The sequence below is a fragment of the Fomitiporia mediterranea genome (assembly GCF_000271605.1).
Source record: "Fomitiporia mediterranea MF3/22 unplaced genomic scaffold FOMMEscaffold_10, whole genome shotgun sequence".
Classification (NCBI taxonomy): domain Eukaryota; kingdom Fungi; phylum Basidiomycota; class Agaricomycetes; order Hymenochaetales; family Hymenochaetaceae; genus Fomitiporia; species Fomitiporia mediterranea.
This window is the reverse complement of record NW_006760395.1, coordinates 270,868-296,886: the sequence shown is the minus strand read 5'-3', so window position 1 is coordinate 296,886 and position 26,019 is coordinate 270,868. Positions and strand designations below refer to the sequence as shown.

The 26,019-nt window shown below is 47.0% G+C and overlaps 10 protein-coding genes across 10 annotated transcripts; 3 read left to right on the top strand and 7 right to left on the bottom strand.

The window, feature by feature from the left end:
• Nucleotides 1-27: 27 nt before the first annotated feature.
• Nucleotides 28-1,452, bottom strand: FOMMEDRAFT_170061 (uncharacterized protein; the record flags this gene model as incomplete). The annotated part of the gene is made up of 8 exons (XM_007269725.1): nt 28-293; nt 359-407; nt 485-607; nt 677-717; nt 785-857; nt 922-981; nt 1,049-1,272; nt 1,396-1,452. The coding sequence occupies 8 exons, from the start codon at nt 1,450-1,452 to the stop codon at nt 135-137; spliced, it is 786 nt and encodes a 261-aa protein (XP_007269787.1). The 3' UTR covers nt 28-134.
• Nucleotides 1,453-1,633: 181 nt separating this feature from the next.
• Nucleotides 1,634-3,801, top strand: FOMMEDRAFT_127386 (Aldo/keto reductase). Its single transcript, XM_007269724.1, has 5 exons — nt 1,634-2,429; nt 2,493-2,603; nt 2,678-3,161; nt 3,237-3,415; nt 3,499-3,801. The coding sequence occupies exons 1-5, from the start codon at nt 2,348-2,350 to the stop codon at nt 3,699-3,701; spliced, it is 1,059 nt and encodes a 352-aa protein (XP_007269786.1). The 5' UTR covers nt 1,634-2,347; the 3' UTR covers nt 3,702-3,801.
• Nucleotides 3,802-4,713: 912 nt separating this feature from the next.
• Nucleotides 4,714-8,185, bottom strand: FOMMEDRAFT_142479 (uncharacterized protein). The gene is made up of 2 exons (XM_007269723.1): nt 5,933-8,185; nt 4,714-5,803 (listed from the first exon to the last, which is right to left on the bottom strand). The coding sequence occupies exons 1-2, from the start codon at nt 8,130-8,132 to the stop codon at nt 5,271-5,273; spliced, it is 2,733 nt and encodes a 910-aa protein (XP_007269785.1). The 5' UTR covers nt 8,133-8,185; the 3' UTR covers nt 4,714-5,270.
• A 1,928-nt stretch (nt 8,186-10,113) lies between these two features.
• FOMMEDRAFT_142478 (lipase) lies at nt 10,114-11,524 on the top strand. Its single transcript, XM_007269722.1, has 5 exons — nt 10,114-10,406; nt 10,481-10,549; nt 10,610-10,679; nt 10,745-10,858; nt 10,933-11,524. The coding sequence occupies exons 1-5, from the start codon at nt 10,208-10,210 to the stop codon at nt 11,429-11,431; spliced, it is 951 nt and encodes a 316-aa protein (XP_007269784.1). The 5' UTR covers nt 10,114-10,207; the 3' UTR covers nt 11,432-11,524.
• A 297-nt stretch (nt 11,525-11,821) lies between these two features.
• FOMMEDRAFT_170057 (uncharacterized protein) lies at nt 11,822-14,046 on the bottom strand (the record flags this gene model as incomplete). The annotated part of the gene is made up of 4 exons (XM_007269721.1): nt 11,822-12,886; nt 12,953-13,274; nt 13,329-13,909; nt 13,966-14,046. The coding sequence occupies 4 exons, from the start codon at nt 14,044-14,046 to the stop codon at nt 11,984-11,986; spliced, it is 1,887 nt and encodes a 628-aa protein (XP_007269783.1). The 3' UTR covers nt 11,822-11,983.
• A 243-nt stretch (nt 14,047-14,289) lies between these two features.
• Nucleotides 14,290-16,411, bottom strand: FOMMEDRAFT_22444 (uncharacterized protein). Its single transcript, XM_007269681.1, has 5 exons — nt 16,281-16,411; nt 16,167-16,223; nt 15,981-16,100; nt 15,853-15,912; nt 14,290-15,782 (listed from the first exon to the last, which is right to left on the bottom strand). Exons 2-5 carry the CDS (start codon nt 16,217-16,219, stop codon nt 14,579-14,581), a joined length of 1,437 nt encoding a protein of 478 aa, XP_007269743.1. The 5' UTR covers nt 16,220-16,223; nt 16,281-16,411; the 3' UTR covers nt 14,290-14,578.
• A 995-nt stretch (nt 16,412-17,406) lies between these two features.
• FOMMEDRAFT_22443 (uncharacterized protein) lies at nt 17,407-18,661 on the top strand. The gene is made up of 4 exons (XM_007269680.1): nt 17,407-17,949; nt 18,003-18,054; nt 18,111-18,198; nt 18,253-18,661. Exons 1-4 carry the CDS (start codon nt 17,475-17,477, stop codon nt 18,328-18,330), a joined length of 693 nt encoding a protein of 230 aa, XP_007269742.1. The 5' UTR covers nt 17,407-17,474; the 3' UTR covers nt 18,331-18,661.
• A 110-nt stretch (nt 18,662-18,771) lies between these two features.
• Nucleotides 18,772-20,136, bottom strand: FOMMEDRAFT_92415 (uncharacterized protein; the record flags this gene model as incomplete). The annotated part of the gene is made up of 5 exons (XM_007269695.1): nt 18,772-19,452; nt 19,530-19,669; nt 19,726-19,770; nt 19,904-20,003; nt 20,062-20,136. 5 exons carry the CDS (start codon nt 20,134-20,136, stop codon nt 18,772-18,774), a joined length of 1,041 nt encoding a protein of 346 aa, XP_007269757.1.
• A 664-nt stretch (nt 20,137-20,800) lies between these two features.
• Nucleotides 20,801-22,227, bottom strand: FOMMEDRAFT_148359 (uncharacterized protein). Its single transcript, XM_007269720.1, has 2 exons — nt 21,554-22,227; nt 20,801-21,502 (listed from the first exon to the last, which is right to left on the bottom strand). Exons 1-2 carry the CDS (start codon nt 21,874-21,876, stop codon nt 20,902-20,904), a joined length of 924 nt encoding a protein of 307 aa, XP_007269782.1. The 5' UTR covers nt 21,877-22,227; the 3' UTR covers nt 20,801-20,901.
• Nucleotides 22,228-22,663: 436 nt separating this feature from the next.
• FOMMEDRAFT_22439 (uncharacterized protein) lies at nt 22,664-23,860 on the bottom strand. Its single transcript, XM_007269679.1, has 3 exons — nt 22,917-23,860; nt 22,815-22,866; nt 22,664-22,762 (listed from the first exon to the last, which is right to left on the bottom strand). Exons 1-2 carry the CDS (start codon nt 23,820-23,822, stop codon nt 22,840-22,842), a joined length of 933 nt encoding a protein of 310 aa, XP_007269741.1. The 5' UTR covers nt 23,823-23,860; the 3' UTR covers nt 22,664-22,762; nt 22,815-22,839.
• Between the last annotated feature and the right edge of the window lie 2,159 nt (nt 23,861-26,019).

Here is a 26,019-nt window from a genome sequence, read left to right as displayed (position 1 = left end):
GTGACTTATTAAAAATTGAAAATGAGGCGTAAATGGCACGTTATATTAGTTAGACATGCGTAAGTAACATACACAAGAATATTCGAATTCGAACAAGCTGAATTAGAGTTTGAAACTTGTTTACTGGATAGGGGCTACAACGGAGCGTTCGCAAACTTTTCGGCACCTCTGTTTCCTATAATTGTGAACTGTGCGCCACCTGGTGTCTTTGCCTTCGTTGCCTCGGCAACTGAGGGTAGCTTTTCGGAACCCAGGAAACCTGATCGAACTATCGCCTTCCCAAGGGTGGAGACCTAGTTTGGAAGAAATGCAAGTTGATATAAGTTGTATTATCATGAAGGTAATAGAAAAGACGCACATCAATCTGTAGGCCCGAGATGACGTTAGAAGCAAACCCGATGATAGATCTGTAGGGAACAAACAATAAGTTGGGGACAACGACAGAAGGAATCAGTCATTTAGCCTAGAAGCTATTTTTACGTACCCAGCAAGCGACTCCGTTAGTCGTGTACTCGGCCTCTGTGCATTGGCAAGGAAACCTGGTCGAAAGACGATTGTATCGGAGTATTTCAGGTCTGCGAGACCGTTCTCAGTGAGTCCTTTACTCCTACGCGTAGCGTCGTATAGTGTATTAGTAGGCAGTCTCATTACGGCAGAAGAGGTGAGGATAAGTTACTTTGAATACAAGAACGGTGAATTGGTGTTTGCACCCATAGACTGCGGTAAGCATGGTAATGTTAATAAACGAACGAAGGCGTTTCACTAGATGAATTCTGTCACACACCGAAACATAGACGAGGCGTTGTTCGTGCGAAGGATCATCCGTCTTGGCCGCACGTGCGGAGTTAATGGTATATCTGAAGAGTAGAAGTGAGCTGTGGTACAATATATACGAATACGGAGAACAATGACAGAACATACTCTCTGTCAATCTTCTCAAATGCATTTGCACTTCCCGCGGCTGCTCGAGTCGTTCCGAGACTTTACAAACAAGGCATGACAATCAGGACACACACTTCAATAATACTCGGAGTTGCTCAGCTCGTACGTGATAAATACAACATCCCACTTTCCATCACGCAAACCAGCATCTTCGATCTTCTCAAAATCCACCGTCTTCTGCTCAAGCTTCCCCTGAGCATTCGGCCCGAGGTGTTCAATGGGCGTGACACGCCTCCCATATTCACCAACGCGCGTGAACTCTCCCGAGGCAATGAGCTCTCGCAAGACGTGTTTCCCAACGGCACCGGTGGCACCGAGCAATAGAGCAGACTTTCCAGACATATGAGTAAGAATTTGAAGAGGAGTGGATGAGAAAGAAAATGCTTGGCTTGGAATGCTGTAGATGTATTATAAATGAGATCCGTTAAGCACGCAGATAGACCGTAGACGCACGACGTCACGCGCCGTCGACGCGCGTTCATCCGCGTCTGACGCGTCGTGCGGCGACATCCGGGAATTGTGTCATCTTTCACTCTTTCTTCACTACACTGGTACTAGCTGGCTGGAATCTACCTAAGTTGACGTCTATCTGACGGTATTATCTATCCTCCGAGTCTCGTAACTGACTACTCCGTAGCCCCCAAAGGTCATCAGGCCTTCTCACAAATACTCAGCCGGAATTCCTTTCATTAATTTCTGTAGGTGTTGAGAGCCTGCTTTTTCATATACAGCAATACTAGTTCTTCTAGAGATGTACTCCAAGACCAAGAACAGCATTCGCAAGCAGCGTGAATCAAACAGAAGTAACGACTTCAGCCCTTACAATTTTGTTGATGCGGTTGTCAATCAGGAATCTCTGTCCCAGGATGGCTTCTGTCCTTCTTTGTTTTCGTGCCATCACTTTGGCAGTAGAGTTTGCATAATGAACTCCTCTAGCAGCAAATTCATTAATAAGCGAATACGTTCTTGGAATTCTTCATGCTGAGGGCTCAGAGGCTTTCCGATTGCTTGCCCTTACTGCTTCGAACTTTGTAGACGACAACGGACCTGCACTGACATGAAGTTATAGTCATTGTTTACCCAATAGTGTCTCAGAGGGATGGACTCTTAACTTCAAAAGAACAGAAGCTTGATTAGGGATGTTTACCGTGGGATGCAGTGCATAATACTGCCAGACCTCAAGTCCGGCTATCTATCCCGACAAAGTTTCTCAGATGATTCGATATTACCTTCATTTCGCGGAATTTATCTCCATGAGTGGAGACCAGAGAAATATGGATTATTAAGGGACACGCTGACGTCGTCGGCATCTGCTACTCGGCATTATTGCTTTTAGACATTCCCTATATAAAGGCTAAAGTCTCAGCATGTCTTAGTCGTTATCTACTCGCTATTACAATCCACTATGGCCACCACAAAGAAGATTCCTACGCGTCGTCTCGGTGCGAATGGACCTAGTGTCAGTGCTGTCGGACTTGGCACCATGGGTAACTCAAGTTTTTCGGTGTATTGAAAAGATTAGCATGTTAATTATAACACTGAATATATAGGTATTGGTGCTTTCTACGGAAAAACGGATGAAGCAGCTGCACTCAAGGCTCTAGCCTATGCAGCTGATCGTGGTATGACTTTCTGGGATTCTGCAGATATCTATGGGCCATGTACGTCTTCATTCTTTCTATATTCGTTTATTAATGTACATATCTAAAATCCTTAATGTTTACACTCATCGCAGGTGAACTTACACTCGGAAAGTGGTTCGCAGAGACAGGCCGTCGCTCTGAGATCTTCCTTGCGACCAAGTTCGGAGGCTGGGATCCTGAAGGCAAGTTCGGGAAACCTGGTGAACCTGTTTCAACGCCCACGTATATCAAGTATGCGCTTGAGAGGTCATTGAAACGTCTCGGAACGGACTACATCGACTTATACTACCAGCACCGCGTCGACCCGAATGTGCCGATCGAAGTCGTGCTTGAAACGCTCCGAGAGCCAGTCGAGAAAGGAACGATTCGGTGGATTGGGTTGAGTGAATGTAGCGTTGAGACTCTGCGGCGTGCAAAAGCAGTCAAGGGAGTTGGCGAGAGAGTCGTCGCTGCGCAGATGGAGTTTAGCCCGTTCACACTTGATATTGAGAAGGACGGTTTTGCAAAGGCTGCGAAGGACCTTGGTGTCGCTGTCGTTGCGTACAGTCCGCTAGGTCGTGGTCTCGTCTCTGGAAAGTGAGTGCATATAATTTGACTATCGCATAGACAATGCACACCTTGGCTATACCCTCTTCTAACACTTAATGTTAGGTACCGCTCTCGCGCAGCCTTTGAAGAAGGCGACTTCCGACTAAGCCAGCCGCGTTTCTCTGAGGAGAACTTCCCAAAGAACGTTGTGTTGGCCGATAAATTCCAGGCCATCGCAGATAAGTACAAGTCAACTGCAAGTACAGTCGCTCTTGCGTGGATCCTAGCAACTTCCGAGAACTGTTGAGTATCTACTTCTACTACCTCTCTCCTTCCTGCATCATTTACTCAAAATGCTTACACGACTTCCACATCTAATGCATAGACATACCTATCCCCGGCTGTCGTACAATAGAACGCGTCGAGGAAAACGCACAGGGCGCGGAACTTCGCCTTACCCCAGAGGACATCGCCACTATCCACGCACTCAGTGAAGCTGCTGACGTCCAAGGTGACCGATATTCACTTGCATTCGCGGCTTCGGTCGAGGGCAATTGCATTCCGCTTGAACAGTGGAAAGGTGAATAATGCGACATATTTGACATTGGTGGATTTATATGTTATAGGAGTAAATGGTGTTGATAAATTTGTTCGCGAGAATCGAGAATAAAGCAGATATAGTTATTACAGTAGATACCGTTAAGTAAATTGTCTGATCAGAGACTAACCTCACGGTCCACACCTCAAATGTGTGCCATTGTTGAAGAATACTGGACGAGCCCGACATTGTCCAAGCGAATCTTCCGGACGCGGAGTTCGCATTCCTTTCCGCCTGCCACACCGCTGAACAACCTCACGATGGTCCGCATGATGAAGTGCTTCACCTGACAGCGGCAATGCAATTATCTGGATTTCGAAGCGTCATTGGATCGATGTGGGAGCTATATGATCTGGACGAACCCAACTTCGCCAGGACTGTTTACGAATACTTGTGTAACTGTGACGAGGGTGAAGCGAAGTATAAGCAGGCGGCTGCTGGTCTTCGTCAGACAGCAATAGAGTTGAGAGCACGAGATGGTGTTTGTATATGGTTCTTATTATATTTTGCTTCTGATGTCACCCTCAACAGGTATGGAATGCTTCATCTTGCGCCGGAGGATATCACCGCTATCTCTGCGTTTAGTGAAGCTGCTGACGTCCAAGGCGACCGATACTCACCCATCTTCACGCTTCCGTCTTCATGGTTCCATGCGATGGAAGTTGTAGTCCGTCTGAGCACTAGATGTAAACGATATTATTCAGTTTTCTGCAAGAAATCGAGAATTAAATAAATAAATTTGTAAACCCAAATAAGTATATCATCTAGCAAAAGACTTATCTACAACTTGCAGCAGCCATGGCTGTCTGGTCTGGTAAGAGCGCTAGACAAGACAGATCAACGCTGATGCAGTCGTGGCAAATGAGAACACAGCTGTCCATTCCCAACACAAAAAATACAGAAGAACAAACCAGTTGCATTTACTCATCATCAAAAACAAAACAAATTTCCACGTAAAGACAGTATAAAACAGTTAAAAGGACAAGTAATGACAGAGAGAACAGAAGAAAAAGGGAAGACAAGAAAGAACAAAAGAACACACTACAAAATAGTAAGAAACGTTAGAAAGGAAACACGAGCCCCAAATAATTACTGTAGATGAAGCTACTTCTACACTATAAATTATATAACGAGAACATGTGTAAAATAGTATGGATGTCGAGGGGAACGCGGAGGGGAAAGTAAATCCGGGGACCGAGGGAACGAGATTGAACGGAAGAGGGAGAACTGGTCGACTGTGTAATTGGACAAGGCCAAAGCACGGTGGAGTAATGCGAGGTATTAATATGTTACGATGAAAGTAGAAAGAGATTTTTCATTGCGATCCGAGTGAGAAAGAAAAGATGAGACAAGGAAAGGATGGGAATTCGTGTCGTTATCAGAGGAGAAAAAAGGACGAGGAGCGGCTAAAGGCACAAGAACTTTCATATGAAGATGCACAGCAAATTGAAGGTGATACACAGAGGAAGGGAAGAATGATGGAGTAATGCATGCATCTGAAGACATCAAAAAATAAGTGAAGTGAACAAAAAGAAAACAAAGGGAAGCTGGTGTTTCGCTTAGAAGTAATTCCAAGGCGTCTCGCCCTGAGCGGATGGTAATGACGTCGGCCTACGCGAACTCGCGCTAACTTCAGCCCCTTGGAACGGGCGCTGGACATCATTCTCGGACAAAGGTGACCTCTTTAACGCTTCTCTACCTGATACAGTGCCGTTGAGGAACGGCCCACGACCTTCCGTCCCAGGGAAGGGCAACATGCTCTGTGCATGCTGTACGCGCAACGGGCTACGCATATACCCTACTGCTCCACGGGCCGTCTGCGCGTACGCCATCTCGAATTCATCTGCAAGCTCTGCTTCTTCTGCATCCTCCTCAAAGTCGTCGTCCTCGCCGTCGGCGCGGTGAGGATTGCTTCCACGTGTGACGTCCACTGGTGAGTCAGGTGGGGGACGAGTCCATGTTGGCGGGTAGACTTGCAAACTTGGACGCGCTTGCAGTTGTTTCTTCGCATCAATGGCCTCGGGAAGAATTGCCTTGCTCGCCTCGACTCGCGAGGCTGAGAAGGGCTCTTTTGGTGGCGGCCGAGGAGGGACTATTGGGGTCAAAGAGTGATTAGAAAATCAAAAATAGATCAATCAAGTGAGGCAGAACACGAAGAAAATAGAAGAATAAGGGTTGATGCTGATTCAAGTTAATCTTCCTTAAAAAAAGAGCCACTTACTACTGATGATCTGAGCTTCATCGGCTTCCTCGTCGCTCTTCGCCTGCAACAGGTCAGATCCATCGTGTAGCCCGTCGCCATCAGCTTGTTGCACATCAGTTAGCGCTGCACTGTTCGCCTGTGCATCTCCAGGATTTAAGGTCGTGTGTTCCTGCACGTTGCTTTCCAACCCTGCATCCCCGTTGTCTGTACTAGCCTTCTCTGGGCTCTTCCCTTTCTCATCGGACGCAGAATTTGGTCGCGTCGTCATATCGAGAAATGAGCTACTCGCGGCTACGTTTGTCTCGATAGGTGGAGGTGGCAGAGGCGGTAAGGTGGTAGGAGTTGAAGACGTGCTCTTTACGCTTGCTAATCTCTTGAGTTCATCTGCATTTGGGATCTTCGGCACATCTGGGATTGCCCCGTCCGGAGTGTTCACGCCACTCGTAGACGGTGCATCGACGGGGGATCCGGGTCTTGAACCAGCCCTTGAGCGTGAACGTGCACGGGTTCCCGACTGAGTAGAATGCTGAGAGTAAGAAGATGGTGGTCGTGATCCCTGATTTCGCGGGAAGCGCAGGCTAGCCTTAGATGCACGGACAGACCTTGTTCGTGCGGCGGAGACTCGCGACGTCGCGCTATTTGCGCGTCTCCGTCGATGAACGGGCGTAGATGGTGTCTCTCCAGGAGCGCTATTCGGTGAATCCGAGGTGGGCACTTCTCCAGTAGCTTCAGGCACAATGTCCTCGGGATCTGAGGGTTGTATACGAGGACCCACACCGGGCACCTTGATCCTCATACCAACTCGGCTAGCCCGAGTGAAAGTTGCGGGTACAGCAACGGCGCGTTCGCCATTGACCACATCTCCTTCTGTTACGTCTTCAATTTCTTCGTCATATTCCACTGCTAGTTCCTCTGCCACGCGCCATGCTTCGTCGCGCTCGTCTTCGGCAGCTGCGAGCTTTTCCTTCAAGCTTTGATTCTCGCGGACCCGGCGTGCATAGCTAGCATTGAGTTTGCGGAGCGCAACAGCGAGCGCGCTTGCGGCGTGTACTTCTTGTAATGAGCGAATCTGCGCGAGCTGGTCCGAAACACGGCAAACTGTCGTGGCAAGGCGATCAAGACTGGCGCTCACATCGGCTAATCGTTGTGCAAGATCTGCCGCTGGGCTTAGCACTGCAGAGCTCTGTGATAGATTCACCATGTTTCCGGTAAAGCTGGTCGGAGAGCTGGAGGGTCCAGAAGTTGCGTTCAAAGATTGAAGCAGCATCGTTCGTCGGTGCATCATGAATCGGTACTCCGCAGTAGCTTTTGCACGTTCTGACTCGAGCCGCTCAACCTCTTGAACCAACTCCCCATCGAGCATCTGGATGGGAAGAAGACGGATAGACGACGGTTCGGCGCTCGCGCGGATAGCGCGTGAGACAATTGCCTGCAGTTCTTCAGAAGAAAAAGTCCACTGTGCCGCATCAAGTGTGAGGCTCTTCCAAGTAACAGGCTCGGGATTGAAGTCGACCGGAGGTGGCGGTTGCAGAGGTGGCGGTGCGGGTGCGGTCGCACCCACTCTCGTCCTGGTATAGGAAAAGGTCGAGACAGGTGATTCTGGACTCGGAGTTGGCGGCTTTGAGATTGACGGGACACTGGGCGTTGATGTGCGACTCGGCTGTAGCTCGGGTTCAGGGGTGCCCCGAGGCGAGGGAGGCAGTGGAATGGCTGCCTGGTGAGGCGATTGATGCGCCGATGGCTCTTCCGGGTGAGGTTCGAGCGGTGCTGGAGACATAGTACGGACTGGGGAAATGGCAGACACCGAGGAGGGCGTGCCCATCCGCGTGAACACGCTCATCGGAGGATGTGAACACGAAGACTCCGAGGTAACAGCGCTGGTCGGTGGTGGGGTATAAGACTGCAGCGGCCTCTGGGAATGTAAGTCCTGCTGGCTTTGCATGTAAGATGGCGGCTGCTCGTTCTGAGACTGTCGGTGCTGGCCATGTCGTTCGTGATGTTCATCTTGTCGCTGTTCATGTTGCTCTGACTGAGGGCGCGATTGAGCTTTCTGTTGTTGCTGTTGCTGCTGAGCCTTGGAAGCAAGGTTTGTTATGGATGCTTTAGCAGTCGGTTTACGTGGGCCGGCTACACGACCGGGCCTTCTCATGAGACTTGAGCCTGCGCCCGCGCTGCTTGTTGCGCTGTGCTCGCTGAGCGACGACTCTGGGCGCTGCATGTGCGTCGCCAGCAGCGTCTAGGAAAAGAAGTAGAGACGAGGAAGATGAGGTGGGAAATAAAGAAAGGAGCGTCGGTGTTGTGCGGACGGACGAGTAGAGCTGCTGATGGATCTTGATCGCCGGCAACAAATGGGGTATTCTCCCACAAATATTTTGCCGTCATCCAGGTTCCTGCTATTTGTCCTATTTGTCTGCTTTACTCTCCCTTTCCTCGTCAGCAGTCGAAGATTGATCCCAGAATTTGCATTTACTGATTTAGGACTGCTGTGTTTGGATGAAGGACGAAGTCAGATTTGTTGCTTTTCGCGCGTCCATTCCCACGAGCAAAACGCTCACGTGTTCACGACTATTCAAATATTGCAGTAATTTACACAACCAAATGGGAATTAGCAGCGGATGTCGGATACTACCACCGGTTCTCCTCGCTCTCGTACACCAAATTTCTAATCAAACAGCCTTTGTGGCAACAAGCGCACATCAAAACTTGTGATGTAGCTGGCGCAGTGGCAAAAGCTCCACCCTCTGTTCCAGCTGATGCTGGAGCATACATTTCTCCAATCTGATAGACTTTCCCAGCAGCCCAGTAAGCAAACGAGAGCTCATTAGCTGTACGATATCAAACTAATCCATGCCTGTTCAAATAAATAATGATGCAAATCCCTACGTGCCTGAAATAGCAGTCCTGCAAATGCTGATGACTTCATCATGTTTGGTTAAGCTCTACTCACTGTTGGGAACATGATTTGGGGTGGTGATATGACCCTAACCAAAATAGCCTTTGCAATCAAAGCTCACTTTTCTAGACTGGCCGTACCCTTGGCACACTGCGACATGTTCTGCCCCGAAAGAGCCCGCAACTATCGATAGTTTGAAGTTAAAGCCTAAATAGTCCCGTCGCACCGATTGCAGCCTGATTGCCTGTGGCTTCTCTTTGATCGATCTATCTGGACACGGCCATCGCACTTTTGTGCAGAGTCTGACAAGGCAATATATGTACATGTAGACAATACAATCGAATATAAGGACCCACAATATACAAAAAAATATGTCTTAGCAATATATTCCAATACATTTTCGTGTTTGTTTTTGTGATGGCGAGAACGGAGGAGACAGCAACAGAGTAGGAACGGGAGGTGGTCCCTGGACTCCATTTCATGTGACCTGGGGTGCGCACCATGAGCTTAAAGTTATCTCCGTCTGGATATCTCGGAGTGTGCTCTGACGTCGCGCTCACGGCGGAGTTGACCGCAATAAGATCGTTTTCCTCTCGAAAAGTCCTAGTGTGCACCGACCATTCCTCCATCATGCATTTATTGCAATTTCGTGTTACGCTTGAGCAAGAGTTTTGACTCTGCATCAAACCATCATACCTTCGTTCGCGGCCGGGAAGGTTACGTGATGCTTTTCTGTAAAATAGCGATTTAACAAGACAGGAGCATAAGCCCTTGAAGAATCTGAGAAAGGGCACAAGCAGAGTTGAGGTCAGGTATAGTCAACAGGGTGTAAACTGCGGAGTTTGAAAGTCGATCCTAAGGCGCTAAAACCGAATCCAGCTTACGTTGTCTAAAATATTTTTTACGTGGACCGTCATCTCAAAAACACAGGTGCCGCACAAAATGCAAATATATCTCCTTTCCTCGCCCATAAGCATACTTGCATGGCAACGGAACCGTTCTGCTCCGCACTTACTGCGCATGATTGGCTACATATGCTTTTTGACTCTTAATTCCTTCCTGTCGGGCCTTCTGAATACTTCGCTCAAACAACTCGAGGACTTCTTGCTTCTGGAACTTCTGTGCGGACTCCATGAATGCGATTTTGATACTTTCTGGGACATGAAAAGTCATGCCTTTGATCGGATGTAACTTGTACCCGGTGCCAGCGTGCGTATTGCTGCAAAAAGCACACATTGGCCAAGCGACCAAGACTTGTTCTGTGATGGTATAAAAATCGTCGCCCGGAAAGCCCGGTGTTGACTTTGGGTCCTTGCTCCACATTGTTCTCCTCCCTACTAAGAGAACTATCGGCTTGCGACGCTCAATAGAGGTGGGCCTAGAGAGGCAATTGCGCAGTGATGGCCGTTGCTAGTGTTCTCTGCTTGCTTTCCGTGCTGCCTGGCTTTGTATCTGCGTACCCGACCAGCTACTACCGTTACCTTAGGGATGGATTCACAACTCTTTCATCGACTCAAGTTGCTTCGTTTAAACCTTATACGAATTATGCAGCGGTTGCGTATTGCGAGCCATCGGAGACGCTTGCGTGGAACTGTGGAGGTACCGTGGATTCCATACCTCAAGGGATAAATGTACCAACTTATTGTCCTGGGTGCTGATAAAACATGCTACAGCCAAATGTGATGCTAATTCCAACTTCAAGACAACTGCTTCGGGAGGAAATGGGGGTGATACACAGTTCTGTAAGTTTTGGCTCTGTCTCCACCGTCTTTCCTTTCTTACTTATTGTCCGCATCCTGAAGGGTATGTTGGATACGACTCCTCGCTTGATACTGTCATTGTAGGGCACCAAGGAACAGACACGAGCAATTTGTGAGTTTATTATGTCACTATTGTTGACAGTATTAAGATAATATTAAACTTCCTTGATCATTAAGTATTTCAATCCTTGTGGACGCAGACTTCTTCCTCGGAGATCTTGATTCCGACCTATTTCCCGGTATCGGATCATCTATTAAAGCACACAGTGGCTTTGCCGGCTCTCACGCTCGGTAATTCATTTTATTATCTTTCGCAGAAAAGGGCGAATTATGTCTAAACTGACACTATCAAAACGTATTGTCAGCTCGGCTCCCTCAATCCTTGCAGCCGTCAATCGCACACTCATAGAACACCCAAGTGCGTCTGTAACGACCACAGGCCACTCCCTCGGCGCAGCTCTTGCACTCCTCGACGCCGTTTACCTCCCTCTACACCTCCCTCCTTCTACCGTCGTCCGAACGATAGGATACGGCATGCCACGCGTCGGGAACCAAGCATTCGCAGATTACGTCGACGCACACGTCCCTCCCTCCATCTCCATCACCACTTCTACCTCCGACGCAGGTCTCGCAAGGGTCAACAATAAGAAAGATCCTGTGCCGATCTTGCCTGGGAGAGGACTAGGTTTTCATCATCCGAGTGGGGAAGTACACATCCAGGAGGAGGGGGACGCATGGGTGAAGTGTCCGGGACAGGACAATACGGATCAGAGGTGTACAATTGGGACTGTACCGAATATCTTTGAAGGTGATGCGGATGACCATGATGGTCCCTATGATGGTGTTCTTATGGGATGTACGTGAGGTAATGAGTGTGCATGTTTTCAAAATACAACAGTGATCTATTTGTTACTCTAACGAAAGCTGGAGAAAGTGCACTGTATAAGAGGAAGTAGGTGAGTAGGAAGTATACTTAATGCTGTACAGGATGCAAAAAGAATGCACAAGGCCGGAAAAATATAATTCTAACCGAACACCTAGTCGGCTACTCATCCTCATAAATGTGTAAGAGCTGCTTTGGTGTTGCAACTCACATTCATAATGACCTTTTCTTATTTCCTACTAAGACACTGATGAGGGTGATTATCTATATGTTAAAGTTCATCACAGGGCTAATGCACAGCATTTATGGAAATTGATTATTTCCCATGCATTGCAGTGGTTGAAAATACCTACAGGGGCGGAAATCCTTGGGGAAAATGTTGTCCTTGTATAATAACAAAGGAGATATACAGAACATACAGATACATCCGTCGAAAGCGAGGAGTGCGTGTCTAATAACCACATTCAAGACAAATACAAGAAGAAAAAAAGTGTCATGATCATGATATCATACAATATCCAACTTCGACATATTCAAAAATGATCCCAAACCTCGATACCACCTTCCCCATCTCCAATTGCTATCCTCCCTTTACTCTCGCACAAGGCAAGAGAATACCACCCTTCAGTCAACCTCGTAGCAAAAACCGAAGTAGTCTGTTGGATAGTCTGCTGTCCTGTTCCCAAGCCCGTAGCGTCTAGTTGTACAGGAGCATGAGCAGGCGGGAACTCGAATCTATTACCGTCCGTGTCTTGTCTGTCTCGGAGGACTGGTAATGATTCAGTTGGTGATGAAGGGGGAGGCAGGGGAAGACGGAGTCGACGACCTGCGACACGTTCGCCTGTCCCTTCTGCGAAATACGCTTCGTCGCTTGGACCTTCACTAAAGTTATTAGCTTCGCTGTCTGTCCATAGGAGTGTCCCAAATTGTCCCATTATGAGTACCGAATGGCCGAAGAGACGCACAGTGGATGGAACGGTATGTGAAAGTGTCGGAGGGAGCGTGTAGGGTGCCTCAAGAATGCTGCTGTTGTATTGTAATGCACTTTGGTCTGGATTGACGTGGAGGACGAAATGATGCAATAAGTTGACGGGCCAGGGGTAGTAGCTATCGAAACGCGCGACGATGGACAGTGGGTGATACCGGCAGGCACATACAACTTGGATATCATTACCTTCCGGAATGGAAGATGTTAAAACGGAACCGCTCCCATTGCATATTCGACAAACCGACGCCATGCGATCGTGTATCCACGAGATACGTTCGGCCACTGCGAGAGTATTGATCTGCCAAGCCCATTTATAGAACGTCGTTGGTCGGATTGTTTGTGGGTTCTTTGTGATTGACGAAGGTGGGACGAAGTAGAACTCTAGAACGGACTCGCGGAAAACGAGCACCCAGTCGTGGACGAACTGTACCCGAAGCACGGCGCGGTTCTGAAAGCGAGGGAATAAGTTACTGGTTTTAAAGACTTATCGAAGACTTCGGTCTTATATACTTACCAGGCCGTGAATTGATGGCTCCAGCTTCACGGCGAATTCTCGTCCGGTATTAAAAATTCCCGTCTCGGAAGAAATGGTGTCATCAGGGGCCTGAGCAAAGATCTCCTTGCTTTGTACCCAATCAACTACCTTCAGCACACCGTGACCAAATACCTGACCCTCTCCATCCGCACGAACTTGGACCGCGACGCGCCTGCCGTGCATAGCACGTACGTTCAGCGGCCCGCGAAGGCGGAAAGATGCGAGAGGTGATAGGTTTCCGCCGGATGGTATTAACGGCGTGAAGCACATTATACGGAAATTAAACATGACATCTCCAGGCCTACGATAAAGTTTTAGTCAATAAGCGGATTTTATACGCACAATAAACACATACACGCCAAAACATCTCGCGGAAACAGCGATCAGCGCCCCTCTTGCATACACCTCTCCATACGTTTCCTTGTACCAATCACGCAAGCCATTTCCTTCATCGAAAGCAATCCCGATCATACGACCGTGTAGCACCCACTCATCAACGAGCTGCTCTCCATTTTGTCCCTGGTCCTGCGCTTCCACGTCCCAGACTTGCATACATAGCGTTGGAACATGAGTATGACCAAAGGATAAAAGATACCGCCCTTCGTCTACGTCTTCTTCACCATTTACGCGCTCGGTCGAGCATATTCGTAGGAAACGCAGAACGAACACGCGACCGACTCTTGCAAGCATACGCGTCGCACGTGTTCGTTCAGGCCTTCTTTGCCCCCATATCCGATTTTTCTTGCTTGTGGCAAACACAAGCCTCTCGAGCTGTGACGTTGAAAGTTGAGAGAGGTCACGAAATGATTTATACGCGCTTTCATCGTCGGGACCGAGCGACATACGTGCGAGAGGGGTGTTATCGGAGAGGAGGTTTGTCAGTGCGGTGTACCATACTGTGCGCAGATGCGTGATAGAATAGAAGTGCTTAGATGTCTTTGATTGATGTAGAGTTAATGCACGGACTGGTAGCTACATATCTGGCTACTTACCGCTCTTAGAGATATGATATCATCAGGTTGAAGCCACGAAAGTACTTGGAGAATAACATCGATGTCTAGATTCGCTAGCATTCTGATAATTTGATTTAGTGCAACTGCATCTCTTAGTGTCCGCTTCTGCAGTTCTGCAGTACTCGGAGTTATAGTTCAAGGTTGAGTATAAAGAACCTAAGAAAGGATGTTTCCGAGTTCAGTGAAGTCAACAAACACAAAAACACCTCTTAGTTTGGTGCAAATTTCACACGCTTGCTAATATATAACCAGAGTAAACACAAATATAAATCAGTAATACAGAGTCCCGTACATACTGGGGTTCAAAATACAAAGCCGTACAAGAGTGACGTAGAACAGTACAGACGGACACAGCGAACTATCCGAACAATGTCAAACACAAGAAGATACACGTAGGCGAGATAAGATGGATGTCTGTGAGATACGACAAAAGAACAAGCTAGTGCGGCTGAGGAAAACATGTGTGGAGAGAATTCACTAGTATACGACAAACAATCCCACCTGACCTTCGGCATCGAACGATTGTTAATTTCATCGAGGAAGGAGATCAACAGTCCATCTGAACGGTGGAGCTGAACATCGGTCATCTCATCTATGCAGGTACCATCAACCCGGTATTCTGAAAGTCCTGCAGCCGCGAACGTCCCAAGCGAGCCACACTCTCCATGAAGCTGTGGTAATTGTAGAGGTTCTCAGGTCCTAATCCAGCCTCCCGTAGCTCGCACTCAAGTTCACCTGAGCAAATGGGCGGCTCCGAGTCTGGATAGAGGAAATCGAGGTGGTAAAAGTCAGTTTCATCCGCTTCGGAGTTTCCGAGGACCTGTAACGCGGAGGACTCTGATAACGATTGATGAGGGGAAGATAGGGGCGCGTTATTTTGAGAAGCAGCGGGGAACTCCAAGGCTGGATCATCAGGAAGAGGGGACTCGGAAACTGATGGCTGTGGTGATTGTGGAATACCGAATTCTGCGATGTTGACAGGTTTCACAACCGCTCTTTTGAGTGGGATTTCGTTACCGGCAGCGCTCGTGCCGCCAATTCGAGCATTGTCGATCCCGGAAATAGGTTCTTCGAGCACTGATGCCGCAGCGTCTCCGTGATCCCCAAACTTCTCAGGAAAGACCATCTGTTCCGGTGAAGTCATATGCGGACCGTCTGTCCATCTTTCATCCGGATAAGATAGTTTGGGTTCCAAGTGATCACTTTCCATTTCTTCTGCATTGCTGTTTGAGGAGCTAGGTCCAACAACTATTGCGGGTAGCTCCCCGTGAACGTCGAGCGGAGTCTCGATGTTGGTGTCGCTAACGGTCGACGCAGCGGACATCGTTTTCCTATGTAGAGGGGCACACCGGAAAGGTTGCTCAGAAGGAGTCGAAGTAGCTTGCTCCGCTTCTATATCATGGCACTCTCCGCCTTCCATTGTCACTTGCCCACCAGCATCGCTTGAATTGCTCTGCGCTCGGGGAGTTTGAGACTTCCCATGGTTAGCGAGAGTAATTTTAAGCTTGAGTGGGGAAGAACCTGGTGACACTCGTATGATGCGACGGCCGCTGCGTTTAACACGCCCGATCGCGTCGTTGGCTTGACTGTCCTCTGCGTTACGATCGACTTGTTCCAACAGGCATCGTCCAATATGTCTTCGCCAAACCGAAACCCCGTGCCTATCCTTAATAGAGAATTTAATATTTCCTTTGCACAAGCGGCACCTGACAAGATCTGGTCCTAGAACTTCGGCGTTGGAATCATCGCGCAAAAGTTCCTCGCGGGTAAGTTTACTACCAGATCGCGAAGGTTTACTGCACATATGAAAATTTGTTCTGAGGTAAGTATGAGCACGTCAAATTGGGAAGATGGAATTCTACGTACGGCTTAGGTGCCTGGGTGGTTACTTGGGGCTCGGGCGCTACTCGAGAATGGTCGACAACTCTGTCGTGAGTTCACGTCAGTTTACTATTCTGAGACGTGCAAGACGCAAGCGGGAACAGATGACACACATCGAGTCGGCGTCGAACTTCGCGCGCTTATTCTTGACAGCTTGCAACGGCGCACCTCGGCGCTTGCGAAGATTGAGGCTCGGCGTCTCTGAGTCGGTCGAATCCGAGAGCAATTTTGGTCTGCAACATTGCATGAACGGGGTACAGGGTGATTACAGACCTGGTACAAACGTGAAAAGAACCTACCTGCGGTCAACTGGTTTGCGCCTTGTTCTCCGGGATGTGGTGGGAGTGCCCATTTCACTGTGATCATTGTCAATCAGCATGCGCATCGAAGGCCTTCGATGTAGTAATACACACCTTCGAGGTGCGCTGCCTGGTTTTCGGGGAGCCTTGGTGATGAGACAGGCTTGTTACACTTGCTGCTTGTGTGCGTAGCTCAGACAGCGTCCGGATAGAGGGAATAGCTCAGAGGGGTAGAAGGCGAGGATGGTGAGGACGGTGGTGGTAGATAATCAAGAGGCTGTCCGGTCAAAGGGGTGAGCCGTGGCCAGATATGAGGTGCGCCTTCGCTCCGATCCAAGATGGATAAGTACTATAATTTCCGTTACTTATGATGGCGAGAAGACTCTCCGGAGACTCCGGTCACCCGCACAACTCGGCGTATTATTTACCGCCGCATGGGAACGCCAGCAAACGAGCATCATCTTCGCGCCGGATTTCGCTCGATGACCTGATTAGCGGCGTTGATTTATGGATGTGCAGCATGACCTTTTGTTACCAGTTGTCGTTTTCGGAGAACAAGGCCACTGCACAGCTGCTGTTCGCCCAGTCGTCGTCACGGCGTTTATCCCAACAGATCACGTGACATTTAATTTCCTGTTTTGTGGTCAAGCCCCGGCGAATGCAGCGACGTCGCCATTCCCCCGAAATAAAGCCAACCCAGATTCTCATGTGGTGAACTGTATGTATCACAACCCATCTTCGTCCACCACAATTGTTACATCCCTGGCATATCTGCGACATATCCGCGCCAGCTGCGTGGGTTGACATGGGTCGCTCATCGGTTCAGCTTCTTGTAGGCTTCAAGAGAGGAATTGCCTGGCTTCTAGTCTAGTAGTAGTACGACTTCTCTAAAAAACGCCCGGATGTTAATGCTCTTTCAGCTTACCTTCAATGAAGGCTCGTCTTGCAGTACGGTTCCGCATTGAGCTATACCGTATTCAGATTACCCTTTGTCTTCCTTGCTGAGTTCCTCAATATCTGATGAACAACCACACATCTTTTAGAATCTCGATACGCCAAAGCTGCCATTCAGAAAAATACAAAAAGAAAAAAGGGCAGAGTCTGTGCTCGAATTTGACTTGAAGTAAGGTTTCGGCGACTGCCGAAACCTGTATGTGAGATCACCCTTCCTAATTTGAACCTGGTTGAACTTCGGCCATCGAGAGGGGTTGACTCGAGGACCTGACTCTGAACCACATCCTACTGCATACACTGTGAACAACAAACGCGGTCTGAGACCATCCAAAGCAATCTCAAGTTTTCTCAAGCATGGCACCAAAAGCAAAATCGTCGTCAGGACAAGCTATGAAACAAGGGACGCTCTCCTTCGCGTCCTCGAAGCGCGGCTCAACCGCATCTGGGAAGGCAAAGGCGCTCAAGGCCAGCCCGTCCGTGACTGCGGTGAAACCACCGGGGAGTGAGAACAGGGCTCCTGGCTCGCGTACAGCAAGCCTTGACAGTACTATCAGCATTGGCACCAGCAATACGGATGCGACGAGCGAGGATGATGTCGTACTTATCGGTTCAACACTTGAGCAACGCAGTGCGAAACGTCGCAAGATGGAGAATGCACCGGCTAAAGCGTCTGGAGGAATGATGAAGCCAAAGATTCTCGTAGATGACTCCGACTCGACGTCAGACGAAGAGGAGCCAGAACCAGTAGACCTTGGTGTCTTGGAGAAGGCTCCCCAGGTGCAAAGGCTTTATAAGCAGGCAAAAGTGCGAATGGGAGATATCCCGCCTGGTGAGAAAAGATGTCATTTGCCAAAGTTCGGATTGGCTGACGACACTTCGTAGTCCATGCTGAGAAGCAGACGAAGATCCACCATATCCTGCGAGTATTTGACACGTACGTGTCCAGCGCTCTGACTTATATTATTATCGTATCGCTTAACACTTTTGTAGTTCTTACGAATATGGGCCATGTGTCGGCATGACACGTCTTGAGCGATGGGAACGTGCTCATGCTCTGGGATTGAATCCCCCCGCTGAAGTTGGTGGTTTCCCGAAATTGGCATATCTCCGTTTTCTTAATTCATTTTTGCAGGTCCGCGAAATCCTCATGAGCAAGCAAGCAAAGGAAGACGACACGTACAAGCAATGTGTCTTTTACGATGACGTCTGATCAAGGCTACCAATTCGTTGTACATAACTGTTCGATTTCCCTTTCATTGTGACGAACGGATTGCGTTTGAGGCTATCAAGTTACAGCTTCTTTATAAGTATTACTGATCGTTGGCACGGGATCTGGCTGATAACCTCTCTGGCCGTGCCCTTATTGTACAAGACCGTTATTATTCTTCAACTTCCTATTGACCTATTATTTGTCTGCCGTTACTTTGACGAACACACTTCATGACAAATACGATGATGCTGAATTTCTGGTCTCGAAAGTTGTGTCTGTACTACCTACTCACGTACTTGATGCTTGACATTGAGGATGATCTACTTTCGGAGTCAGCTCTAGAATGGGAGGAACAAATTGCGTATTAAGGTCTATCTGGGTCTAATACATGCATGGACTTCGAATAAAATTGATTTTCCGGGAGGCAAACTTCTGATGAATCTAAGCACGGCTATCGAGCTCAAGCTCAGATGGCATCTCCTCACCAAGGACACCACCAATAACGTTATACGCCGCCAATCGACCAATCCCAATTCTTGTCTCTGTGGTGGCGCTACCGATGTGCGGAAGCACCACACACTTCGGTTCCCGGACAAGTGGGTGGTCCGCGGTGATTTGTGGTTCACCCTCGACGACGTCAAGCGCCGCACCCCAGATTTTGTTTTCCCGGAGTGCGGCGGCGAGTGCGTCGGAGTCGACGATAGTCCCGCGGCTTGGGTTGACGAGGACGGACGTGGGTTTCATGCGTGCTAGGAAGGAACTGTTGATGGCATGATATGTACCTGCTCCACCTGGTGCGAGGACAAACAACACGTCGGATTCTGCTGCGAGTGTCTCGAGTGGTACACGCGAGATTGCGTCGGGGGGAAGACCGACTGATGAAGCGAGTTTGGCGTCCCGTTCGAGAGTTGCGGGGGAGGGAGTGGAGGCTGAGTTGCCTGTGTAGATGAATTTGCGGATGCCGAAGGGGACGAGGCGGGCGAGTGTCGCCTGTGCGATACGACCGAAACCGAAGAACCCGACTGTCTTGCTTGGGGAGGTCTTCCCTGGAGAGGTTTCGTGTGGGATGGTGCTGAGTTGAGGACCGCAGAAGCCGAAGGGCGTCCAAGGGGAGTTAGGCCACTATATAGGAAGACAAGTAAGCACCGGAACAAGGTTTGGAAAAGTAGGAGTAGCTGACGTACCTGCCCATTGTGTACAACAGACATACACTCCTTTGCGTTTCGAGTCGCCATCAGTGCTAACATGATGGCGAGATCGGCAACAGCATTCGTTAAGATATCGGGTGTATATCCGAGACGAATGTTGTTCTTCGCGAGAGTAGGAAGGTGAACATGTTCTGCATATATGACGATTAGGACCGATCCTTCGACATGCCGAATTGATGTAACACACCATATCCAACGGACATCGTTGAGACGACTTTCAGGTTAGGGCCCGCTGTTTGAATTTCGCGTTAGACGAGCAGGAAAAGCTAATCGTTGGTCAGACTTGCCTGCTTCAAGGATTTCTGCAGTTATCTGAATGGAAGCATTGTAAGCACATTATGAGTGTTGGTCACTTAACGATTCACTAACCTTGTCAGAAAGCATGCAGAGCAAGCCATGTGCGCCTGGGATGTGCTCAAGCAACCAAGCTTGTCTATCCTTCACATTGTCAGGGCATACAACGAGCTGTCGATTAAAGTCAGATTGATGAGCCTAGGAATAGAGAAGAAAAGGAAGATCGTACGAAGAGATCTTTGCTCTCTTGTAGAACGGGCATGACATGAGGGCCAAGGTCGCGAGACACGACGATTTTGTGCATTCCTCTGTAACGCATCATGAATATAAAATGCCAGTGAATAAGTTAATTAACTTAATACTCACTCGATAGAACCCATGGTTTATGAAGCGTTATTGATTTCTTTTGTGAGGAAAGTGGTATATGGGAGTACTTAGGGCTGGTACGACGCCCTCTCTCCCTTCATCAATAAGGTCTTTATATACGTATTTGACAGCCACAGTGCAATCTGTCGGAGAGGCGACACGGCGCTCCTCATCTTTTCTTGTCATTTCCGTCAGGAACCCATCAGGATATGACACTACACCGCGGAATTGATACCAACGAAAAAGAAATAAGCATTTCGGAAAGTGATTATCCCGGGCCTAGGTTTAACGCGCTGATATGGCGGAGGTAATGCTCTGCGTGGAGAGGATGATTCCCGAAGGCCGCGGCGGAGTGCTTCGAGTGGCCGGTTGCTTATTATCAAATTCAAACATTTACTGGATGGAACTGAATTAGATCCCGCCTCCGCGCGGTAATGGCGTCCCGACAGACTTGGCACCGTTTGGGCCGTGGTGGTTTAAAACTACAATGAAAGAATTTTTCATTGACGTTCATTGCTAAAATTACGAAGCCGTTATTGTTCTTGTATTAGTCATTTAAACCCATATAGAATCAATTGCGAAATTATTATATCATCATTTTATTAACCATAAGCGAAGTCAAGATAGTGAGTATAAAAGTGTTTTTCTTCATAAGCCTACACGAAGCCGTATGTTAAAAATAAGAATAACACAAATAGTTACTTTAATAATTCGGAACCTCAGGTCCGAAGTCAAACTGCAAGAAGGTCGGGCCCGCGATAATGTTTCCGTCTGTCACGTCCGAGCTGTTGCTCGATGTTACAGCAGCAAAGACAAGACCTTGAAGGTTACTCGGGATGGTAGCCTGCGAATTGTTGATGCTGACGAAGGTCGTGTTTCGTCCGTAAAGAAATGCAAGGTACTGGTTGCCACCCTGAGCCGAGTTCTGATAAGACAAGTTAACCGTCTCTCCGAGATTTGGAGTAGTCCAGTTGTTCACGGCGGATGTAATGTTAAGCTTCGGGAATGCTTTGAACGGAAGCTGCGGGTTCGAGGACGGACAGGACGTGATGAACGGGGAAGCAAGCGTGTAGACCATATTGCCAGTAAGCACAACATCATACGGACTCGACCAGGGCTCGGCCAATGAAACCGATGATTTGACCCATGAGGCGTGGCGAGCCTCCGTTGACAAGATGGATCCCGCGGCGAGAAGGTACTTCGTGTTATTCACGAGGTACTGCGATCCGCCGATGTATGCAGAAGTTCCAACACTCTCAAAAATATACGACAAATTCGCGAAAGACGTTGGGTCATTGTAAGGGCTGGAAGACGATATGATTATTATATTCATAATGTTGAAACAAGTAACGTACAAAGAGTAGTTGCAAGCTGCGGGAGCGTTGCTACCAAGAATCCCGGTCAGAAGCTGTACATGCGACTGCTCATGATTGCTGATTTGCTGGAAACGGCCACGGACGAAAGAAGGAAAGCCTGCCTGTTGAAAGGCACTATCGTCGAACTGTTGGAGGGCCTGTGTATAGAACGAGCTCTCGATGTGCTCAAGTGTTAACGCAAATTGCAGTATCTGAGTCTCGCTAATAGTTGAGTTGGTAGAGTTATCCTGGCGCCTGATCGGAGTCGCGGAAGCGAAACCGGTAATGGCGGCAAGTACAACTGCAGTGGAGAAGAACTTCATCGTTGACGCTGAGGGTTGAGGATGAGCGAATACGCTAGGTATTTATATTGTCCTAATCCCCCGATCCCCCGACGTCGAGTGGAGCATCCGAGACTATTCATCTGGATCGCTAGGTCGTAATGCTCGATGTACGGTGTTCTCGGTCTCAGAGAGCTGCATCTATCGCAAGATACTTCCGATAGTCAGCCCTTCTACGTCAGCTGTCGTAAAATGGTTCGGTCATGAGTCATCCAAGCTTGTCAAAAGTGACAAATCAACAACAGCGACGCGATGAGATCCACATTGCATTCTTGCTTCCATGGTAGATGAAGATTTGCTTGATTGAATAGTGATGTAAGCCGAGGGAAAAGCAGAGACCAGACGAACAATGAACATGACCGAACAGTGAGAAGTATATTTTGGAGTGAGTGATCATGTTTTCAAACTCCGCTGCAAGCTACCTCAGTCCCGACTCCTGTCTCCCGCTCCCGATCAGACTTGTGCAAGATAGCGCCTGCAGGCTACATACCGCTCCCGTCCTTAGCACCGCCTGCGTTAGGCTCGTTACGGCCCGTTTACATTTATTTAAGCAAAATCATTCTCTAGTCAAAAAATAGCTTTGATTTCCTAATATAACATGCTAAATGAAAAGTATCAATGCATGCATCTGTATCCAGTTGAGGTTAGTAGATGGCAGTCAGTCACAAACTGCACATGACTAATCTTGTTAGTTATTAGCTGAGGAACATTAATATTCTCACATCTCATCTTCTACAACGTCTTATTCAGTCAAAGATTTTCTGTCAAATAATTATTTTGTATTTCAAAATTTTGTCAGGACTGTGCTTCAACTATTGCGTGTAGAATGCTGGATTTACAGCAGATTCCGTTTAAGTAGTCTAATGAGCTGAAACTCAAGTAGGCAATACTTAATGTAAAAATATATGGAAAAGACTTACATTGTTATGACAGATATGTCTTCATTCAAATTTCACTAACATCAATATCATTCTAACGTACACTGTTAGGACAGGGCAATATACAGTTTAATATAAACGTACTGCCACAATTGCTTTGTCTATTGACTCTCTGACGTGCTGCATATGCAAGTTTGCATTACTTGTACAGCAATAGCCGTAATTGACCGGCACTGATCCGAGAAAGGAAGGCAGAGACACTTGGCCAGACCTAGGCGATTTCTGCAGGATGGGTCGCACACTTGCAATAAGAGAGTCTCGCGCGCCTGAATGACAGTATGAAGAATACGACGACATAAGGGCTGATTCCGCGGATGCAACTGTTTTCTGATGGAAGAGGAGTAGATGGAAATATTGTGCTGCATTGATTTCGCGAAGTTCCTTGATGAATGTGCCTATAACACTTCCTTTCAAAGATGCATGGGCAGCAAGACGTGCTTCCTCCCTCAGTCCATGTTTACAGGCTATTACGAAAACCCGAAGAGCGAGTGTATCGTCCACGACTCTTCCATCCGGAAGGGTTGTATCTGCGGCCCTGATAAGTTTTGCGCAGAGGTCCTTGACAATGAGTTGCATATCGTATTTCAGTGCCGCTGCCAAAACGGGCTCTATACCTTTAACCAACTCAAGAGCATCTTCAATTTCGCCTGAATCAGTGACTCCGGGAAATGATGGCGGAGAAGTGGGATAGATCATGCGCAAGAGGATGTCAAGAGTCTTGCTCGTTTCTGTCACATCGACGACCTGTACGTCCGAAGTCGGCTTTTCGCCCTTGGCGTCCATTAGCTCTCCTGTGTCATTTGTATCTATCGATTGAGGCAGTGTGAACATTTCTCGGAACAAGGGTGATGCGAGGGCCAGGATGTTCCTGTACACTTTAAACTCGACGCCGTCCGACGACTTGAGAATGACACCTCCGGTCGGAAGCGAGAAGTCATCTAACGGATAAGCAGGAACTTTCGATATTATGAATGTAAATTCTGGTGCCATGTTTCGTTAGAAATACGTCAGTCCAAAGATCGAGGTCGTTTGGTGATGAGTGATCGCTATCATCAATGTTCAGAGAGAAATTGGAAGGAATTTGAAAATAGTAAGGATACACGTGACATAAACGCGCTGTGCGCGTATACATGTGCTACAGTCATTAACTGTTCCTTTGAACACCAACTTTAAATTTGATTGTATTTTACTCTACACAAAAAATTAGGACAAATTAAGCTGTAATTAGGAATTAAATGGCAATAAGAGTATGCCTGAATTTTTTCAGGCCATTAGGATTTGTAGAAAAATTAAAATGAATGTAGTAAAAATGAGAGGATTTGTCACAAAAACCGCTCCTTTGAACACCCTGTGACACAGTGTCACACTGGCATGCATTCATCCTCCTCACCCCTATGCTCTCAACTTGTGCTCCTATGTTCACTCTCGGCACACTCCTCTTGCTTTATTTTGTACATACAATTGTTCTATGACTTTATCCACAGATCTAGGTGTACTTCCAGCCTTGTTCATCACATCTACACAAGTCTGGGTTGCATTCACCTCATCCAGACACTACTTCTTTGTATACAGTGCTGTCTATGCCCCTCTCTCATAGTAGACACTCCTGGACTTGTTTCTTTGTTGGTCTAGATGGTCTAGGGCTCTAGTAAACCTTTGGAAGCCCCTCTTCCTTCTACATGGTGCATTTATCTTACCATTTAGCAAGGTCTTCATCATAGTGTGTCTTGATTTGTTTCCATTTGCTTTCAATTGTATCATTGACATCCTTCTTCCTTTTAGCCTCATCCTTTTGTGCATGGGCCTCCTTCTCCTCTCTATCCTTCAACTCCTTCCTCTGCCTGAGCTTTTCCCTGGTCTCATCTGAGGTTATAATCTTTGACATTCTATCTAAACTCCAAAATAGACTTTTTTCCAGCCACCCTATTTCTTAATGTACTCATTGTCACTCCTTCAAACATGTTAGTAATTTTTCAGAGCCCTTGATGCTTGTCCAGTGGCTGTTCTAGCTCAGCCTGATACATTTCCATAGTAGCAACAATATTTTTTTCTTTTTTTTCTTTTCCTTCTCTACTTTGTAGTGATTTAGATTTAGCAGACTTTGTCATGGATACAGAGTTGTTAGAGAATGAGGAAACAAGAAGAAAAAATGTGTATTTAGCAAGTATAACAGATTATAGCTTTACTGATGTGTCATTAACCTAGTGTTTTGAGTAATGAGGTCATTCACACTGATCATTTGTCAGCTGTCACACTTTTAGAGTAGTCTCAACAAATTTTTCAATATTAATTTAAATACACACTCAATATCCATAATAAAAGATACAAATTGTAGCTATGATACAGAAGAATACAAATATGTAGTTTTAAATTTGAATTATTGAGTAGAAGCATCTCAAAAAAAAGTTGTTTACAGTCATATAATTTGAATTCACTCATTTTTACCAGTTTTGATTTTCTGTACAAATAAATACTGAATGTTTTTGCTTCAAAATTCATATACTTAAAGTAAAAGTATAGCTCTAAGTAATTCTATTTTTTTGAGATTTTACAGTAAGTTGTTGTAGAGTTGAGGGGGGGTGTTCAAAGGAACAGTAGTGTTCAAAGGAACAGTTAATGACTGTATTTCTTGTTTTGTAATTGTTACTTAGTTTAGAAAAAAATTACAATTTTTTAAATTTCATAATGCTATATACATACAAGGAAACTATATATACATTATGCATTATTTGTTTGTAGAAACACAACTTAAGGCATGTTTGTGTTATGGTTACAGTTGTACAGATGGGTAGTAGGTACAGTACTTTGAATTTGACACCATTGTTTGAGAATGACACCTCCTGTAGGAAGAGAGGAATCATCCAATTGTGAGCCCAGAGCTTTTGCCATGCAACCTGAGAGGGTCAATATAAAGTTAAGACAATGCTCTTTGGTGACAAAGATTCAGAAAGAATAAAGGCCATCAACACATGGGGCATTTCACAATTCCTTGCCTTAAAAAATAACTTACATAATGTTAAACATTATTTGTAATTTAGTTTACCATTTTTGGTTGGCAGAAACTCTGAACAGAAGTTAAAATTTTCATTATACAAAAACTAGAAATTAAATTTAACATTTCCCTATTTGTAAAATCTTTAAATAAATGGAGAAAATAATTTAAAACATAATTTAAAGTTTTTCCTAT

Excerpts from the sequence above, each read along its gene's own strand:
- FOMMEDRAFT_142479 (XM_007269723.1), bottom strand. The coding sequence starts at position 8,132 with ATGCAGCGCCCAGAGTCGTCGCTCAGCGAGCACAGCGCAACAAGCAGC. Across the intron at positions 5,804-5,932 it reads TGAAGCTCAGATCATCAGTA|TCCCTCCTCGGCCGCCACCA; the intron begins GTAAGTGGCTCT and ends TGACCCCAATAG.
- FOMMEDRAFT_127386 (XM_007269724.1), top strand. The coding sequence starts at position 2,348 with ATGGCCACCACAAAGAAGATTCCTACGCGTCGTCTCGGTGCGAATGGA. Across the intron at positions 3,162-3,236 it reads CGTGGTCTCGTCTCTGGAAA|GTACCGCTCTCGCGCAGCCT; the intron begins GTGAGTGCATAT and ends ACTTAATGTTAG. Across the intron at positions 3,416-3,498 it reads CCTAGCAACTTCCGAGAACT|ACATACCTATCCCCGGCTGT; the intron begins GTTGAGTATCTA and ends TCTAATGCATAG.
- FOMMEDRAFT_22444 (XM_007269681.1), bottom strand. The coding sequence starts at position 16,219 with ATGGGCACTCCCACCACATCCCGGAGAACAAGGCGCAAACCAGTTGAC. Across the intron at positions 16,101-16,166 it reads CGCAAACCAGTTGACCGCAG|ACCAAAATTGCTCTCGGATT; the intron begins GTAGGTTCTTTT and ends GCAATGTTGCAG. Across the intron at positions 15,913-15,980 it reads AAGTTCGACGCCGACTCGAT|AGTTGTCGACCATTCTCGAG; the intron begins GTGTGTCATCTG and ends AACTCACGACAG.
- FOMMEDRAFT_22439 (XM_007269679.1), bottom strand. The coding sequence starts at position 23,822 with ATGGCACCAGAATTTACATTCATAATATCGAAAGTTCCTGCTTATCCG. Across the intron at positions 22,867-22,916 it reads TAGACAAAGCAATTGTGGCA|AATGATATTGATGTTAGTGA; the intron begins GTACGTTTATAT and ends AGTGTACGTTAG.
- FOMMEDRAFT_142478 (XM_007269722.1), top strand. The coding sequence starts at position 10,208 with ATGGCCGTTGCTAGTGTTCTCTGCTTGCTTTCCGTGCTGCCTGGCTTT. Across the intron at positions 10,407-10,480 it reads GCTTGCGTGGAACTGTGGAG|CCAAATGTGATGCTAATTCC; the intron begins GTACCGTGGATT and ends AACATGCTACAG. Across the intron at positions 10,680-10,744 it reads GGAACAGACACGAGCAATTT|TATTTCAATCCTTGTGGACG; the intron begins GTGAGTTTATTA and ends TTGATCATTAAG.
- FOMMEDRAFT_22443 (XM_007269680.1), top strand. The coding sequence starts at position 17,475 with ATGGCACCAAAAGCAAAATCGTCGTCAGGACAAGCTATGAAACAAGGG. Across the intron at positions 17,950-18,002 it reads AATGGGAGATATCCCGCCTG|TCCATGCTGAGAAGCAGACG; the intron begins GTGAGAAAAGAT and ends GACACTTCGTAG. Across the intron at positions 18,199-18,252 it reads GATTGAATCCCCCCGCTGAA|GTCCGCGAAATCCTCATGAG; the intron begins GTTGGTGGTTTC and ends TCATTTTTGCAG.
- FOMMEDRAFT_148359 (XM_007269720.1), bottom strand. The coding sequence starts at position 21,876 with ATGAAGTTCTTCTCCACTGCAGTTGTACTTGCCGCCATTACCGGTTTC. Across the intron at positions 21,503-21,553 it reads GCAGCTTGCAACTACTCTTT|CCCTTACAATGACCCAACGT; the intron begins GTACGTTACTTG and ends ATCGTCTTCCAG.